General features: G+C 41.9%; 1 protein-coding gene across 4 annotated transcripts in view; it reads left to right on the top strand.

Annotated features, from left to right (window-relative positions):
• ints8 (integrator complex subunit 8) overlaps positions 1-19867 on the top strand; it is a 50014-nt gene that overhangs the window by 15343 nt on the left and 14804 nt on the right. For 3 of the 4 annotated variants that reach the window (XM_060942689.1, XM_060942688.1, XM_060942691.1), the window contains exons 7-18: positions 1693-1875; positions 3428-3535; positions 6568-6723; positions 9123-9223; positions 12857-12998; positions 13095-13165; positions 13258-13433; positions 13841-13971; positions 17307-17417; positions 17560-17755; positions 17875-17996; positions 18249-18433. In XM_060942689.1, coding sequence (XP_060798672.1) covers positions 1693-1875; positions 3428-3535; positions 6568-6723; positions 9123-9223; positions 12857-12998; positions 13095-13165; positions 13258-13433; positions 13841-13971; positions 17307-17417; positions 17560-17755; positions 17875-17996; positions 18249-18433 — 1682 coding nt within the window. The remainder of the gene's footprint in view (positions 1-1692; positions 1876-3427; positions 3536-6567; positions 6724-9122; positions 9224-12856; positions 12999-13094; positions 13166-13257; positions 13434-13840; positions 13972-17306; positions 17418-17559; positions 17756-17874; positions 17997-18248; positions 18434-19867) is intronic. The other variant, XM_060942690.1, reaches the window with a different exon arrangement.

Here is a 19867-nt window from a genome sequence, read left to right as displayed (position 1 = left end):
AAGCGATTTCGAGGTCTGACTTTTTATTCGGCAACGGTTTTGTGATGCAAATATATCACTCTTTTGAACACATACTGTTTTGAGACGAAAAACGTTTTACTTTCGTGACCCCAACAAACTTGCCGGACTACTTTCGTCTGGACCAAAACTGGACAAGAACTGGACTCACAGGATGCTGTCAGGGGTAAGTCAGTGTGTTTGCACGACACTATTGATGGGGATGCCATACAGATTCATGTCAAAAATCCCGAACTATCCTTTTAAAATAAGATGCAGTTAACATTTCAGTCAAGTTCTGAAAGAACTTCTAAAAGTACGTACTGTAATGTTTATTTACAAAGCATGTTAGAAACAACTTGAATGAAATGGTACAAGAATAGGACGTCAAAATAATAAATAAACCATCCAAAGGTTTTCAAGAGATTAAAGTGCATATCCTGGACCAATTTCGTGTTTTTTTTTTTTTTTTTAATTTTTTTATATGAAAGTATGTCCCTTTACACACTCATCCAGAAGAGTAATTTTGCACAAGGCCATCTGTCTACAGCAGAAAAAAATAAAATAACAAAACGCATCTGGAAAAATCCCAAAGGAGTCTGGAGTCAGATTCGTGACGTCACCTGCGGAAGCGCCGGCAGGTTGCGCGAGCTTTGCGTAGTCTCAGTGCACAGCCTGTGTAGACCAAGTGCTCCTATTTCTCTCTCATTGTCCGGTCTTTTGGGAAACGATGAGTACTAATCCCATCAAGATTGGTGTTGCTACACCCTCCTACGATACGTCTGTTAACCATTTTAATAATTACGCGATAACGTTGAAGAAATTTGCAGAAAACCACCAGGTCGTTTTCTCATAAACAAACCAGCGCTGACGTAGGATTCAGAGGGAGGCGTCCCGCACGCGACGTCACGAAAATCAGTGTTTGTAATAGGTTTATATGACCAGTGACATGAAACAAAGTTCAGTTACACAAATTGAAATGTAGCGATTTTCTATGCTATGGAAAGTCCGCACTATAATGACAGGCGTACTAACACCTTCTGCGCGCTTCGGCAGCGCATTGATATCTGAGCTCCGTATCAATGCGCTGCCGAAGCGCGCAGAAGGTGTTAGTACGCCTGTCATTATAGTGCGGACTTTCCATAGCATAGAAAATCGCTACGTTTCAATTTGTGTAACTGAACTTTGTTTCATGTCACTGGTCATATAAACCTATGTAAACAGGAAAAACGTGCAAGAGTTTGGTTGCATCTAACTACAGCCCCAAAAAATACCATTGGCCATACTGAGCCTAGCTACATTGCTAATAGGAGTGACAGCGCGTCTGACTGACTGGGAGGTCGCGCAAAGCTCGGAGAGGTACGGAGCAGCTCGTCTCAATTCAGATAAGAGCATATTTCATTATGGAAATACGGTGGACTGTTCCTTTAAGCTTTTCCCCATGCAGTATCCTGGATTGGGAATAAACCTTCTATTGTATGTGGGAGTTCCTTTCAGCAGCCTTCTTTTGTTAATTATTTAAAAAAAATTTTTTTGACTCATTTTGTGTATCAGGATCTGCAAATTTAACTAAGTGATCTGTTATCCTTTAAATTGTTAGCATATTAAAATCTTTTTTTTTTCTTTAATGTCTGTTACAGCTTGACGATTGAGTGACTTGTAGCATGTCTGAAATCTTCTTGCTCTATTCGACAGCTGAAGGAGCAGGCTACAGACTCCATAACAGTGCTGGAGGGAGCTCTGAACATTAAGAAGGATTTTTATGTCCACACGGTGCGAACGCTGGACCTGTTGGCAGCTGATGCCAGTACAGCCAACGGAGAGACAGAGTCCTCCACAGCTGGCCTTAGGATTAGTGCTGATGAGCTCCACTGTCAGGTAGAATGTGTGTGACTGAGAAGAACCAGGCATTTGTTAGCTCACCAGCTGTAGGGCGATGAGTTATTGCCATCACGTGTCGTCCGTCCACAATCCACAAAAATTGCTACTCCTCTCTGAATTTTCAATGGATTTTGATTCTGATTGTTTTGTTTGGAAGATCTAAATCAGTCTGCACAAAAGTTACTCCCTGGTTTTGTGAGTTTCTTATTAACGAGTTGCTAATTAGGCCGGTTAACGAACTTTGAGGAAAATTGCTACTCCTTCATTTTTCAGTAGATTTTGATTTTGATGGTTTTGTTCAGAAGATCTAATCGGGGCAGCACAGTGGTGTCGTGGTTAGCACTGTTGCCTCACAGCAAGAAGGTTCTGGGTTCGAGCCCAGGGGCCTTTCTGTGTGGAGTTTACATGTTCTCCCTGTGTCCGCGTGGGTTTCCTCCAAAGACTTGCAGGTTAGGCTAATTGGTGACTCGAAATTGACCGTAGGTGTGAATGTGAGTGTGAATGGTTGTCTGTTGCCCCTTTTCCACCAAAGCAGTTCCAGGGCTGGTTCGGGGCCAGTGCTTAGTTTGGAACTGGGTTTTCTGTTTCCACTGACAAAGAACTGGCTCTGGGGCCAGAAAAACCGGTTCCAGGCTAGCACCAACTCTCTGCTGGGCCAGAGGAAAGAACCGCTTACGTCAGTGGGGGGGCGGAGTTGTTAAGACTGACAACAATAACAAGACCGCGAAAGGTCGCCATTTTTAAGCGACGAGAAGCAGCAGCTGTACAAACGCGAAGTCATCCATTATTATTATTGTTGTTGTTGCTGCTTCTTCCATGTTGTTTTTGCTTCGATATTCGCGCCAAGGTTTATGCAAACGTAGCGACGTAACTGACGTATACAGCGACATAATGACGTATACAGCGAAGTAATGACGTGTCTTCTCTTAGCACCGCGAGCGATGGAAAAGCAAACTGGTTCTCAGCTGGCTCGCAAGTTGAACGAGTTGTGAACCAGCACCAGCCCTGGAACTGATTTGGTGGAAAAGGGGTATCAGTCTATGTGTCAGCCCTGTGATGACCTGGCGACTTGTCCAGGGTGTACCCCGCCTTTCGCCCGTAGTTAGCTGGGATGGGCTCCAGCTTGCCTGCAACCCTGCACAGGATAAGCGGTTATGGATAATGGATGTATTGATGGAGATCTAATCAGTCTGCACAAAAGTTGCTCCCTGGTTTTGTGATTTCTCATTAATGAGTTGCTAATTAGGCCGGTTAACAAACTTTGAGGAAAATCGCTACTCCTGCCTCAGTTTTCAGTGGATTTTAATTCTGATTGTTTTGTTTGGAAGATCAAATTGTTCTCATGAATAACAACTTGGCTAATTATAAACGTGTCTGGTTTCTCATGATATGGCCGTGTGAGCTACTGCGTCGTTGATGCTCTGATTTATGCCTTCATGGAACTGAAAATGTTTGGCTTGTTCAACATCTAAGTTCTGATCTGATTTCTTGTCCTTCATTTCAAAGTTGTTTTGATAACATTAGGATGATTGTCTGTCTGGTTTTACAGGTGCATTATGATTTAGGAGGAATTTACTTCCAGCAAGGTTGTTCTGACCCTTCAGCCTATGTGAAGGCTCAAGAACATTTCCGCAAAACGAGGGAATTGTTGGCAAAGGTAGATGAAATTCATGCACTCGTGCTCTCTCTCTCTCTCTCTCTCTCTCTCTCTCTCTCTCTCTCTCTCTCTCTCTCTCTCGGTTACAGTAAGTGGTACTTTGGTACAGTTGCAAGGCTTCTGGTATATGCCTTTATTAGCTTTACACATCTCCTCCAGTGCCATATTCATTCTGTTTTGAAATGAAATCCAGTTGTTGCTTTTCCTTCTTACACTTTTTTTTTTTTTTTTATTTGTATATATTTCTCCAAATTTTCAGTGGACACAAAAGTATTCTGAGGCTCTTACATTACAGGCATTTAGCAGACGCTCTTATCCAGAGTGACGTACAACAAACCCAGAGCAGCCTATTCTCAATTTTCTCAGTTTATTTATTTAGTGCTTAATTATAGCATAGCTAATCCTAGCACTGGCGGTCTAGCGGTATAATAATAAATAAATCATATAAATTTACAAGCAGAATGTTAACAATAGTATGAAATACTAATGAAATATAATTAAAGTCAGACTACGTCTTCTGATTATGGTTCAATCCATGTGAAATCACCAGAGGCCTCGCCACTGACCATCTCAGATTTGCTTCATACTTTCTGGAAATATCGTCAGTGTGCCCAATAAATAGTGTACAAAATTGTAGGCTTGTACCTTTTATTAGTTTCTGAGATATAGGAGTTTTAAAAAATAGGCGTGGCCCCAATTTCACTGTTAAAACACGTGCTACAGAAAACGGACCTAACTTCCATAAGTCATTACTTTTAAACTATTCATGCAAGATACATGAAATTTTCAAGGATTGTTCTTCAATGCCAGACGCCTTTAAATACTAAAATAGAAAGTTCACAGTTCAATATTTGCCAAGTTATGGCTTGCTGAAATCATAAAAAAAAGTCTTCTGTCGTGCTTTGGAGCAACTTTGACGCCCCATATCTCCACATTAAAGCACACCAGATCTTTCAAATTTTCTTATTTATTACTCATGTTATAGTACTCTTTAGGCAACTAGGTATGTGTTCAAAAGAAATCAAACTTTCTGATTTATTAGGCTTTAAAAATTAAAAAAAAAAAAAAACATTTTGGGCCTATAATTCAAATGCATATTGCAAATGTATGACAAGGTCTACTGTAAAAACAATTATACCACTGGAAAGAGCTTGTTTTGATTAGCAAATGCACAAAATATGAAGTTGGTACCCTAAACCAAACTATAAATATTAAGGTATGAAGTACGGCATGTTTTACGATAGACGGAAATGCTGTTTTAAGGCATTACAATTACAAACCTACAGTGTAGGAAAAACAACAACCTTAAAAATACTTCATTTGAAGAGCTTAAACAGTGTATTGATTTGCTTTTCCACATCAGATGGAAGTTTATACTGCCTGCCAGTTGATGTAAGTGGGGCATCAATGATTTTCATGACATGCACCAGAAGGACCCAACAGTTATCCTCTCTCCTGGGCCAGCTGTAAGTCTGAGAGGGACCATGAGGATGCATAAATGTTACTTGTACATCTTGTTCCTCCTCTGATAATGCACAAATGTTGCCTATCCACCACTGTCTGTCATACAAACATACAACATATTTACCAGGAATTGTATCTGCCAGAGAGACTGCTGATTTAACAGGGGTTTTATGCATTACTTATGGCCGATTCCCACTCATGAAGCTAGGACCACCTGACACCCTGCTGACCTGCAGCTGGTTGGACATAATTGGAACGAATGAGTGGTTGTCTCTTGTTCCAGGAATAGTAGCTGACCTTGAAAATCTTGTCTCCAATGCTTTTCCACTCTCCATAACTTCCCCTGTACCAACCCAGATGAAATGGATGTTCTTGATATGTTTTTCTGCCCACAAAAACAGATCAGATGGGGTTAGTATGTGATCACTCGTGACTGCCCGTAAGCTAGCTCAAGCTGCTGACCGCTTTACAGTCAGCAATACCATCACAGGGTGATTTACCATGAGAAGTAAATATGTGCTTCTAAGGGATAGTGATAAAAAATCCTCATGAATTTTGTGGTTTTTCAGTTTTTATGCAACTCTGGATGCATCCAAGTAGATTATATGCCTTTAAAACAGCATTTCCGTCTATTGTAAAACATGCCGTACTTGATACCTTAATATTTATAGTTTGGTTTAGGGTACCAACTTCATATTTTGTGCATTTGCTAATCAAAACAAGCTCTTTCCAGTGGTATAATTGTTTTTATGGTAGACCTTGTCATACATTTGTAATATGCATTTAAATTATAGGTGCAAAATGTTTTTTAATTTTTGTAATTTTTAAAGCCTAATAAATCAGAAAGTTTGATTTCTTTTGAACACATACCTAGTTGCCTAAAGAGTACTATAACATGAGTAATAAGTAAAAAAATTTGAAAGATCTGGTGTGCTTTAATGTGGAGATATGGGGCGTCAAAGTTGCTCCAAAGCACGATAGACATTTTTAAAATGATTTTCAGCAAGCCATAACTTGGCAAATATTGAACTGTGAACTTTCTATTTTAGTATTTAAAAGCATCTGGCATTGAAGAAAAATCCTTGAAAATTTCATGCATCTTGCATGAATAGTTTAAAAGTAATGACTTATGGAAGTTAGGTCCGTTTTCTGTAGCACGTGTTTTAACAGTGAAATTGGGGCCATGCCCCTTTTTTAAGCCCTATATCTCAGAAACTAATGAAGGTACAAGCCTAAAATTTTGTACACTATTTATTGGGCACACTGACAATATTTCCAGAAAGTATGAAGCAAATCTGAGATGGTCAGTGGCAAACATTTTTCTAAATCTGGTGATTTGGGGTGGAATTACCCTTATATGCATCTCTCCCCGCCCCCCAGTTTATTTATTTAGCCTGGGGAGCGGTTGTGCTTAGGTGCCTTGCTCAAGGGCACTTCACCTATTCCTGCTGGTCCAGGGAATTGAACCGGCAACCATTTGATCCCAAAGCTGCTTCTATAACCATTACGCCATAGCTTCCCTAATATCTACAAATAATGCCTAACCCTTTTCAAATGTTGGTTTGCAGCTGAGCTCAGATCCACTACACTGTCATCTCGATGAGAAACGGTTGGCCGGCTACTGGATGGCATGTAGAACGCTGACCGGCTCTTCAGACTCCAGTGACAGCCAGCTCACCCCCTACTGCCTCATCAACAACTTGATTAAAACTCACAACTACCAGGTCCAGAATAATTCTCTTTCAATATACGGTATTGTCTAGTGCTCAGGAGTACTCACAGTAATCATACCTTATATACAACCCCGATTCCAAAAAAGTTGGGACAAAGTACAAATTGTAAATAAAAATGGAATGCAATGATGTGGAAGTTTCAAAATTCCATATTTTATTCAGAATAGAACATAGATGACATATCAAATGTTTAAACTGAGAAAATGTATCATTTGAAGAGAAAAATTAGGTGATTTTTAAATTTCATGACAACAACACATCTCAAAAAAGTTGGGACAAGGCCATGTTTACCACTGTGAGACATCCCCTTTTCTCTTTACAACAGTCTGTAAACGTCTGGGGACTGAGGAGACAAGTTGCTCAAGTTTAGGGATAGGAATGTTAACCCATTCTTGTCTAATGTAGGATTCTAGTTGCTCAACTGTCTTGGGTCTTTTTTGTCGTATCTTCCATTTTATGATGCGCCAAATGTTTTCTATGGGTGAAAGATCTGGACTGCAGGCTGGCCAGTTCAGTACCCGGACCCTTCTTCTACGCAGCCATGATGCTGTAATTGATGCAGTATGTGATTTGGCATTGTCATGTTGGAAAATGCAAGGTCTTCCCTGAAAGGGACGTCGTCTGGATGGGAGCATATGTTGCTCTAGAACCTGGATATACCTTTCAGCATTGATGGTGTCTTTCCAGATGTGTAAGCTGCCCATGCCACACGCACTAATGCAACCCCATACCATCAGAGATGCAGGCTTCTGAACTGAGCCCCTGTCCCAACTTTTTTGAGATGTGTTGCTGTCATGAAATTTCAAATGAGCCAATATTTGGCATGAAATTTCAAAATGTCTCACTTTCGACATTTGATATGTTGTCTATGTTCTATTGTGAATACAATATCAGTTTTTGAGATTTGTAAATTATTGCATTCCGTTTTTATTTACAATTTGTACTTTGTCCCAACTTTTTTGGAATCGGGCTTGTAGTACACCCACAAGATGGTGGTGAATCAGTGGTTAAAGTTCTGAGCCACTGATTGCAAATGGTGAGCCCAAGTCACAGGATTAATAGGCAGACCTTGCCCATAACCCTCAACTGCTCAGCTGTATGCTTGGATTATATTATACTGCCTCATGGGAGGGGAAAGAGGATCTGCCAAATGAATAATTATAAATGCAAATGCTCCGTGATCTATAATATCAATTCTTTTAAACCAAACATATGAATGAAAAAAAAAATCTACTTAATTCTTGGGCTATACCGTAAATCATTCATTATAGAAACGGGATCCGTCCAGCTGTCCGTCCGGTCATGTTTTTGTTTCTGGGCCATATCTTTAAAACTGCTGACTATATCTTCATGAAACTTTGTATACATATCAAGCAACATGTGAACTGGTGCCTTTTGCTATTTTGGATTTTTGAAAAAAAAAACAAGTATTTTTCAAATTTTTACATAAAAAATAGATTTTGACTTAGTTTCTAAGAGCAATGTTTGTTTCTGGAGCATATATCCAAAACTATTCATGATATGGATTTGAAACTTTGCATACATGTTAACAAGGTGATGTAGATGTACCTTTTCATACTAAGAAATTTGAGAAATTAATTTTCATGTTTCCATGGAAGCAATTTCAGACTTAATCTCTTAGGTTAGTCTTAGGGGTAGGTTTTGTTTCCGGAGCAGAACTTGAAAACTGAGTGGTATGGTCTGGAAAGTTGCTATACGTGTTGATTAAGTAATGTATATGTGCCTTTTGATACTATGAAATGTGAGAAATTTTAATTTTTAGCTCACCTGGTGAGCTAAAAGGTCTGATGGGGCTTATGCCATGGGCTGCTGAGGTCAGTATAAAGAGGTAGGGTTGGTTTCCTGCAGCAGAACTTGAAACGTGACAAATAATCTCTTGAAACTTGGTATATAGTTGGTATATAGGGCGGGGGATATAGATGATTCTGTCTTATTTATTACAGTGCTGGCTTTGATATACTTGCATAGTAGAAGGCTGCACTATCTACTGCTAATTTAGTACTTACAGAAACAAGTTCTGTAACCAGGGTTTAATTGTGCGCATTAGCTCAGATGTTTCAGATGGGAATTTCTCAATGATTTCATCATTCATCAGGGTCACATGGTCTAGCATAATTTTGATCAGACCATTTTGACCAATAAAATGTGGACTTGGATTGTGGACACCCCCAACCCCCCAATTACAAGTCAAGTCAGTTTTTATTTGTATAGCGCTTTTAACAACCGACCTTGTGGCAAAGCCGTATCAGTATCAATATTGTACTTTATCTGTCATGTATTCTTTATTCGCTCCGTGTTGGAGTGCAGTTATTTCTTTTCCATGATCTATTATTTATTTACTGTACGTTTTATGCATGTATTTGTTGCAGGCATTGATTGAAGCCTTCATCAAAGACAACATTACGCACAACCTACCAAACAACTTCAGACACTCAGTTCAGCTGGAGCTGCTGCACAAGGTTCAGCAAGGGTGAGACAATGTGATCACATGTCATCAGCAGATGATTTCCTTTAATAACTGATTCTGGATTGTGAAAAATGTTGTGTGTGTATAAAGTTCAGATCTGTAATAATACTGTAGCAGTTCCTGATGTGGGTGGAGCACAGAAGCAGGGCAGGCGAGAGTTGATGTTTACATACACACTTTTTTTTTTTTTTTAATTTGACTTATTTTTTTTCAGCTGTGCTCACTCACACGATCTCACACACGCTACACGCACACATGCGTTGTGGTCGGGAGAGAGACTCTTCTCTGCTCTCCCCCTCCTTTTATGCTCTGTCCCTGCAACAAACCCACACATTAACTGACAGCAGATGTACAACCCCAATTCCAAAAAAGTTGGGACGCTGTGTAAAGCATGAATAAAAACAGAATGAGATAATCTACAAATCATGGAAACTGTATATTTCTTTGAAAATAGTACAAAGACGGCGGCACGGTGGTGTAGTGGTTAGCGCTGCCACCTCACAGCAAGAAGGTCTGGGTTCGAGCCCCGTGGCCGATGAGGGCCTTTCTGTGCGGAGTTTGCATGTTCTCCCCGTGTCCGCGTGGGTTTCCTCCGGGCGCTCCGGTTTCCCCCACAGTCCAAAGACATGCAGGTTAGGTTAACTGGTGACTCTAAATTGACCGTAGGTGTGAATGTGAGTGTGAATGGTTGTCTGTGTCTATGTGTCAGCCCTGTGATGACCTGGCGACTTGTCCAGGGTGTACCCCGCCTTTCGCCCGTAGTCAGCTGGGATAGGCTCCAGCTTGCCTGCGACCCTGTAGAACAGGATAAAGCGGCTAGAGATAATGAGATGAGATGAGTGCAAAGACAACATATCAAATGTTGAAACTGAGAAATTTTGTTTTTTGAAAAAATATATGCTCATTTTGAATTTGATATCAGCAACAAGTTTCAAAAAAGTTGGGACAGGGGCAACAAAAGACTGAAAAAGTTGCATAATGGTAAAAAAAATAATAATAATTTGATTAATTGGCAATAGGTCAGTATTAACCTATTGCCAATCAGTAAGATGGTTGGGTATAAAAAGAGCATCTCAGAGAGACTCAGTCTCTCAGAAGTAAAGATGGGGCGGGGTTCACCGCTCTGTGAAAGACTGCATGGGCAAACAGCGCAACAATTTAAGAATAACATTCCTCAATGTTAAACCACAAAGAATTTGTGGATCACATCATCTATGGTCCATAATATCATTGAAAGTTTCAGAGAATCTGGAGAAATCTCTGTATGCAAGAGACAAGACTGAAAACTGACACTGGATGTCTGTGATCTTCAGGCCTTCAGGAGACACTGCATTAAAAGCAGACATATGTCTGTCGTGGAAATCACTGTATGGGCTCAGGAACACTTCAGAAAACCATTGTCTGTGAAAACACTTCATTACTGCATCTACAAATGCAAGTTAAAACCAGATATAAACAATATCCAGAAACACCGCCACCTTCTCTGGGCCCCAGCTCTTTTATGATGGACTGAGGCGAAGTGGAAAACTGTCCCGAGGTCTGACGAATCAAAAGTAGAAATTCTTTTTAGAAATCATGGACACTATATCCTCCAGGACATAGAGGAGAGGGACCATCCGGCTTGTTATCAGTGCACAGTTCAAAAGCCAGCATCTGTGATGGTATGAGGGGGCATTAGTGCACATGACATGGGTAGCTTGTACATCTGGGAAGGCATCATTAATGCTGAATGATATAAACACGTTTCAGAGCAATATGCTGCCATCCAGACTAAATCTTTTTCAGGGAAGGCCTTCCTTCTTTCAGCAAGATAACAACAAACTGCTTTCTGCACATATTACAACTGCATGGCTCAGTAGTAAAAGAGTCCGGGTGCTAAACTGGCCTGCTGCAGTCCAGACCTATCTCCCAGTTAAAACATTTGGCGCATTATGAAGTGCAAAATACAACAAAGGAGACCCCGAACTGTTGAGCAGCTGAAATTGTATATCAGCAAAGAATGGGACAACATTTCTCTTTCAGATCTACAGCAGTTGGTCTCCTCAGTTCCCAAATGTTTACAGAGTGTTGTTAAAAGTAGAGGTGATGCAACACAGTAGTAAACACGCCCCTGTCCCAACTTTTCTGAAAAGTGTTGCTGACATCAAATTCAAAATGAGCATATATTTTTCAAAAAACAATAAAATGTTTCAGTTTCAACACTTGATATGTTGTCTTTGTACTGTTTTCAATGAACTATAGGGTTTTCATGATTTGCAAATTATCACATTCTGTTTTTATTTACAGTTTACACAGCGTCCCAACATTTTTGGAGTTGGGGTTGTAATGACTTCGCCACTTACCTTCCCCGACCCCGCCTTCCATTAACAAACTGCTGCTTGGCCGCGCCCCCGCTGCCACAAATACCTTTTATAATATCCACATTCACTGGAGATGAGCAGTCGTGCACTCTGATTGGCTACTCTACTACTAGGCTATCACCTCAAATACCGTGAGTAGAGAAAAACAAAATGGCGGTGTGTTTTGCTGAACCAGCCGAGGGTAAAATTAAAAACTCTACTCGAAAACAAAACCCCAAAAAATCTCATCTCATTATCTCTAGCTGCTTTATCCCTCTACAGGGTCGCAGGCAAGCTGGAGCCTATCCCAGCTGACTACGGGCGAAAGGCGGGGTACACCCTGGACAAGTCGCCAGGTCATCACAGGGCTGACACATAGACACAGACAACCATTCACACTCACATTCACACCTACGCTCAATTTAGAGTCACCAGTTAACCTAACCTGCATGTCTTTGGACTGTGGGCGAAACCGGAGCACCCGGAGGAAACCCACGCGGACACGGGGAGAACATGCAAACTCCGCACAGAAAGGCCCTCGCTGGCCACGGGGCTCGAACCCGGACCTTCTTGCTGTGAGGCGACAGCGCTAACCACTACACCACCGTGCCGCCCACCCCAAAAAATACAAAAAATAAAAGCAACAAAATATGGAATGAAAGTATTTCATGGTAAGAATGTATTATTATTTTTTTTCAAGAATTATTATTGCAGCATTTTTCGCAAATTGCTATTCTCATTTTGCCGGTTTGTTTACAGTCTAAGCGGAAATGATTTTGTTGGACATTTTGTACAGTTTTTTTTATTTATTGAATTTGCAAAAGATAAAAATGCTTCTTTTCTCAAAATCCAGTGAATGTGGATAGAATAACACAGTTATTCCACTCAATCTTGTCGTACATGGTTTATAGCGGACTCTGCTATCAGCTCATGCGCGAATTGATTTCGTGGAATAACTGTTAATTAGTACCACAGTGCTACTGAATTCCCGTTTCTGGTGTTGATTTTCTCTAACAGCAGCTCTGACAGTTTTCTACATGCAAGACAAACCACAGCTTTATGTTAATGTGCACATTTTAATATGTTGTTTCTGTAATAAACCCGTATCAGGGACTTGTATGGCTAACAATAGTAATAAAGAAACCAAACATTCTTTAAAAAATTGATATGGTGATGCGTTCTGTAAAGAGTTGTTGTTTTAATATTTTTAGAGCGAGTTTTCAGTGGAAGTGCTGTCACGCGTATGTGCATGGATAAACAAACATATGAGGAAATATAATGTTTTGTGTGTAAACAGGGACACGACTCTGGAGGAGGTGTGTTATAAGCTGTGTATGTGTAATGCCGTACGGGACGCTCTGGAAGGTCAGGTGCTCAGTGTCCGCTTCCATCAGCTGCTACTAAAACCCAGTAAACGCACCATAAGCTTCCTGCTGGAGGTACAGGGGAGAAATCCAAAGACTGACTGACACAAGCAGACTTATTGTTTTATCTCTTTCATAGTTTAAAGTTTAAACTCTCATGTCTTTGTGTAGGTATGTACAAGGTCACTAGATAAGGAGCATACCTCGGAGACATCCAAAAGGAAAATGGCTCTCTTTCTCAAGTGAGTACTCTTACCGGGGTCAGTGTTAAACTTTTTTGTTGTTCAGAAATGTACTAAGCCCATATGGTCTGACCAAGAATGTTTATACATAGGAATCTTTGCGAGAGGTTAGAGGAGGTTCCTCTGGCCTACATGGTTTCATCCCATACGCTCTTCATGGAGCTGCTTTCAGATGAGGAAAAGAAAACTCTGTTGGATCAGATGAGGAGAAGATCAGCTACAGTCAACCTCAGTGCCAAGCCGCTGCCCTCTTTCTATGACATCCCAGGTATGCCAAGTACTGGAGAAGATTTGATCATGCCATTTATGTTATGATGAGAAAAGTGGATGGCACAGTGGTTAGCAATGTCGCCTCACGGTAAGAGGTGTCTGGGTTTGAATCTCATGGCTGACTGGGACCTTACTGTGCTGAGTTTGCATGTCGTCCCTGTGTGGGTTTCCACCGGGGCATTCCTCCAGTCCAAAAACGTGCAGATTAGTTCAGCTCGTGACTCTAAATTGCCTGCCCAGGCTGAACCCCGCCTCTTACCTGAAGTCAGCTGGGATTGGCTCCAGCTCACCTGCGGCCCTTCCTTATAAGCTGTATAGATGATGGCTGGATGAGGAGTCATATCGTTACGCATGGAACATGGTCAACATTGATTGACAATTTGCTTTCTATGTACCCATTTGTAGCCTCTGCTAGTGTGAATATCGGTCAGCTGGAGCAGCAGCTCATTCTCTCACTGGATGCACGTCAGATCAGACAGATCCTCATCGAGCTTCATGGCATAGCTGAACGCTCCTTCTGGAGAGTAAATAGCAAGGTGAGAAATATGAAAGTGTATGGTTTGTTCATGGAACTTTGCACCTTAAAGGAGACACGCAGAACCTTTATTTTTAAATAAATTTGAGTGGATAGTACACTACCGTTCAAAAGTTTGGGGTCACTTTGAAATGTCCTTATTTTTGAAAGAAAAGCACTGTTCTTTTCAATGAAGATCACTTTAAACTAATCAGAAATCCACTCTGTACATTGCTAATGTGGTAAATGACTATTCTAGCTGCAAATGTCTGGTTTTTGGTGCAATATCTCCATAGGTGTATAGAGGCCCATTTCCAGCAACTCTCACTCCAGTGTTCTAATGGTACAATGTGTTTGCTCATTGCCTCAGAAGGCTAATGGATGATTAGAAAACCCTTGTACAATCATGTTAGCACAGCTGAAAACAGTTGAGCTCTTTAGAGAAGCTATAAAACTGACCTTCCTTTGAGCAGATTGAGTTTGTGGAGCATCACATTTGTGGGGTCGATTAAATGCTCAAAATGGCCAGAAAAATGTCTTGACTATATTTTCTATTCGTTTTACAACTTATGGTGGTAAATAAAAGTGTGACTTTTCATGGAAAACACAAAATTGTCTGGGTGACCCCAAACTTTTGAACGGTAGTGTATCTTCATCCTTGACTCGTGTATGCTGCATAAATGGGAATAAAAAGGAATATTTTTTGAGAGTTAAAATCGACCGCAAAGTTGGCATTGGAGCTGCCCCGCTGAGCCAGCCAGCCCTGAGTGCGTGACGTCACAGCGGTAACCGGTTTTAAGGCCGAGGCCTTTGACAGCTATAGACCAAAGTCATATATAAATAAACATTTATGGTGAAAGTAAGAACTACCGTTACCAACTTGCTCAACTAAGACTGATTTGACTTCATTGATTGTGGGTTGACTCTCATTAAAACAGGATAGGTGTTATAACTTATGCAACATGTACATGCATGCATTTTCACTGATAAAACGTAAAAGGCTAATGAAATAATCAGATGAACTGAGACAATCACATTCTGAAGCAAATTAAATAATCTTATACCGGTAACTTAAATACACAATACAAGTTACATGGATTAATCTAAATGCAGGTAAACAATGAGTTGTTGTTTTGTATCCAAATGAGAGTCGGCGCTTACCCGTCTGTGTTCTCGCTTCTTGAAGGCCGATCTTGTGGCCGATTGTTTTGAAACAATCTGACTTTTCGTTGTTCGTTCAGTTCTCCGTTCATTCGCTACTTCCACGTAAGGGTGAGATATTGCTGCTGAGGCAAGTATATCCAGCGGAGAAATCAGACAGCTGGTCCACTCATTCTCCATTTAATCCGTACTGAGTACTCCGCCATTACTGCTCGGCTCAGGCAATTACTAAAGCCCGGGACGAAACGGGACGTCACCGGTTTTAGCAACAACCGCAGGGAGGTCACTGCCCGAGCGATAATATGTCCTGTTCTCTCCCGGGTTTTAGCAACAACCCTCGGCTCGCACTCTGGGAGAACTTGATAAGGTAAAAGTCATAAAATAGAAATCTATAATAAAGTTTGTATAAAAAAAAAAAACTTTTGCACAGTACTGTTGTTAAAACATATCCACTCTTGTGGAAAGCCAAGTATGTCCTCATCCTAGTGCAAATTATCCAGAGTCTAAATATATTGTTAAACAAAATCCCTGTGAGAGAAGAATTAATACAAGTGTAAAATTAGAGTATAGGAGTTTTATTTATGTATTTTTTTTAATTTAGTGCAGGCATAGTGCACATTTAAATGCTTATTCTTATTATTAGCTCACACTGCTATAGGCCAGTGAGTTATTGCCATCACGCGGCGTCCGTCCGTCCACAGTTCACAAAAACTTATTCCCCCCTGAGTTTTCAATGGATTTTGATTCTGACTGGAAGATCGAATCAGTCTGCACAAAAGTTACTCCCTGGTTTTGTGATTTCTCATTAACAAGTCACTAATTAGATCACTTAACAAACGTTCAGGAAAATCGCTATTCCTTCCTGAGTTTTCAATGGATTTTGATTCTGAATTTTTTGTTTGGGGCGGCACGGTGGTGTAGTGGTTAGCACTGTCGCCTTGCGGCAAGAACCTTCTGGGTTCGAGTCCAGTGGCCAACACGGGCCTTTCTGTGTGGAGTTTGCATGTTCTCCCCGTGTCCGCGTGGGTTTCCTCCGGGTGCTCCGGTTTCCCCCACATTCCAAAGACATGCAGGTTAGGTTAACTGGTGACTCTAAATTGACCGTAGGTGTGAGTGTGAATGGTTGTTTGTGTCTATGTGCAGCCCTGTGATGATCTGGCGACTTGTCCAGGGTGTACCCCGCCTTTCATCCATAATAATAATAATAAGTTAAATTTATATAGCACCTTTCAAGAAACCCAAGGACGCTTTACAATAATAGACAAAGAAAGAAAAAAAATAAAAAATATTTTATTTAGGGGTCAGGATGTAATTCCCGCGGTGTAGCAGCCACAGTCCCACCAAAAGGCGCACGAAAACAAGTCCTACATCTCCAGCACTGCCGCCGTCAGCAACATCGCTCGAACACCACGCCATGGATCCACAAAGCGAGCAGAGAAGCTCCGCCACGCAGAGCGCTGGTGTGTCCCAAACCGCCTGCACAGCCGCCGCGACACCACCAAGCAACATCGCTCGGAACATCACGCCAAGCGTTAAAGCGTAGAGCGCTGGACAACCATGATGTAAAATAAGCAACGAGCTCACTGCAGTCCACAGCTGGGAGCACAGGCATCACCCACAGCGAACCAAGGCCTGGAGGGAACCGACGCCCAAAACTAGGTCCGGAGCTACACCACAACCGGTGGAGAAAACACTCAAACAAACATCAAACTACACAAACACACAGAAAAAAAATAGAAAAGAAATAAAATAAAACAAAAAAGCTCCGGTGAGAAGCGGCAGCCAGAACGCGCACGACGCACTCTCAACCGGAAACGGAAACACAGTCAGCTGGGATAGGCTCCAGCTTGCCTGGAACCCTGCACAGGATAAGCGGCTACAGGTAATGGATGTATAGATGTTTTGTTTGAAAGATCAAATTGTTCTAATTGTTCTCATGAAGAGCAGCTTGGCTAATTATGAACGAGTCTGGTTTCTCATGGTATGGCCGTGTGAGCTACTGCATCACTGACCCTCTGGTTTACAGTTAATAGTGAAAAGGATCAGTAACTAAAGTCACTGATGCATAGCATTTTTATTATTGGATTATGTTCGTTATAGGAACACAGTTCTATTTAGTTATTCGCCTATGCCAGACGTTGTAATTAAATGACTCCGTAACCACTGCCTTGTTTCTACTGTTTGCTTTGCCTCTAGTGGGAAGTTCCTACAGACTACATAAACGTCATCCTCGCCGTTAAGGACAATCTCACGCGGGATCTCTTGTACATCCTTTTGGCCAAAGGCCTTCACTGTGTCAATATAAAGGTCTGTACTTTCAGTGTATCATTTAGTATCAGAAACTTTTTTGTTCTGGACTTTATACAGAGCTCTGTTCTCGTTAGTTTTATAAAGTATTTTTTTCAGAAAATTTGATTGCACTGCTACATGAAGAACGCACTTGTTGCAGGACTTTGTTCATGCACGCCAGCTTTTCTCGGCTTGCCTGGAGCTGGTGACTGAATTCTCGCCGAAGCTACGGCAGGTCATGCTGAACGAGCTGTTGCTGCTGGAGGTGCGAGCACATGAGGCTGAGGCTGGGCTGGAAAGACCCCCTCCAGACCTGGTGAGCAGGGTCCGAGGCTACCTCGAGATGAGGATCCACGGTAAGGGAAGCCTTTTTTCTCTTCAGTTAGACCCTTGCGTTTTATTAATAGTTGTTGCATGATTTCATAGGTTCATAGTGGTTACTGTTATGTGATGTGAAGTTCATAATTTCTTTCAGATATTCCACTCAGGCAGGTCATTGGGGAAGAGTGTGTAGCCTTCATGTTAAACTGGAGAGAGAACGAATATCTCACATTACAGGTGCCTCAGTCGTTGGTGAACAACAACCCGTATATCAAGGTGAGGATATATCTGTGCTGTGCTTCTGCCAAGTTATTTGGAGGGAATGGAGTTTGCTTATAATATTTCAAGACCCTGGGCATTTTTAACTAACATCCATCCATCCATCCCTCCACCCACCATCCATCTGCAAAATGAAACATGAAAGTCAGATCTAATATGCTAATGTCTAATAGGTTTCTTTTATTTTTTAAACATGGCATTTGTGGATTGTGTTTCTGTCTCATTTGATCATTTCCCTGTTGGGTGTAGCTCGGGCAGCTCCTTGCTTCCACCTGTAAGGAGCTCCCAGGTCCTAAAGAGAGTCGGCGCGCTGCTAAGGAACTGTGGGAGGTGGTGGTGCAGATCTGCAGCGTGTCCAGCCAACACAAGCGGACCAGCGATGGTCGAGTCAGCCTCATTAAACAGAGAGATTCATCGCTCGGCATCCTGCCCAGGTGAGAGACACAGTCAGCAAGGCCTGGCTTAGTGTGCGCTCCCATTCTGGTATTTGATGTTAACATTACCTGAAGCTCTTGATCTGTATCATGAGCATCGTGCTGCTGTCATATGCATACATGAAAATCCCTCACCTTTCGGCGAAATTCGCCGTTTTGAAACCAAAATGGGTGACCTACGTGAATCGTGTAGATCCGATGAGAAAAAAAATTGGGGGGGGTTTGATATTGACCCAAAGGGCAAGGAGGTCGCTTCGCACCCATAGACAGTTCGTGCCGGTTTGCGCCTCCTCCTCCTGCTTTGATATTGACACCATAGCGATGAGTACATCTCGCTGCGAAGGGCAAGCAGCATCATTTTGCGCCTCTTCTCCTGCTGGCCAGAGTGTGCACGCATCAGTCAGAGTGCAGACCAGACCACTGGAAGCTGGATTGAGTCATCGGACTGAATTTCCTACTTTTTTCAAACTTTCCTGATCGCTATCAAAACAAACAAAACTTCCGTCTTGATTACGTCAGCATTCGAAAGAGGGCGCGCGCGTCTTTTGACAATCCCTGTGTCTGAAATTGCTCGCTACTCACTATATAGGGCACTGTATAGTGGAGACGCCATTTTGTAGTGCTGTCCGTGCTGAAAGAAATCAAATTAAAAGTCTCAAATTTGATTTAATAAAAGACAGCAGCAAAGAAGAAAGTATTCAGCCTTGACTTAAAAAGAACTGAAAGCTGCAGGTACTTCCATATCTCGGCAGGCTGAGTGGTATGCTGGGGCACCTCTTGCCAGCAGACCAGGATATCCAGAGGGAACTTGTGCGGTTCAGTGGTGACCTGACCATCCCCAGCTTCAAGGAGGGAGAGAGCATCGTGGAGTGGTGGGGTCATGTCTTCGACAAACCAGACAAGTACCCCTCCCTGGGTGCACTGGTTAAGTGTTGCCTCTCCATCTTTCATGGACCTAGAGTCGAGTCCTCATTTAGTCTGATGAATGATGTAATTGATCAAAGGAGTGGCAACATGAATGTGGAAACATTTAATGCAATACAGACGGTCAAGTACACGCTGATGTCCGGGGGAAGACGGCTATGCAGCTCTTTAGAAGGGAGGACGTGAAGTTTGGGGAAGTGGACAGAACATTGTGCAAGAACATTAACTCTGCAGCAGCCACATACAAACAGCAGCAGAGGGTGAACAAGGAGGAAAAGCAGCAGCAGCAGAGCAAGTATGGCTCTCAAGCAACTTGCGGTGCTCAGCAGGCCAAGAAACCGACTGCTGAAGGAGAGAAGCGGGCAAGGCTGAAACATGTGGCAACTCAGCGAAAGCGGGCCATGGAAACACTGGTGGTCCAGGCAAATAAAAGGAAAAAATTATCACTATTCCTTGTGTGTTCTCCACTTTCTTCGTTCTATTATTCGCATTTTTTTCCAGGGCGTAATT

Source organism: Neoarius graeffei, chromosome 16 (genome assembly GCF_027579695.1).
Source record: "Neoarius graeffei isolate fNeoGra1 chromosome 16, fNeoGra1.pri, whole genome shotgun sequence".
Taxonomy (NCBI): Eukaryota; Metazoa; Chordata; class Actinopteri; order Siluriformes; family Ariidae; genus Neoarius; species Neoarius graeffei.
The sequence above is the reverse complement of the archived record's forward strand: the minus strand, read 5'-3'. Positions and strand labels throughout refer to the sequence as shown.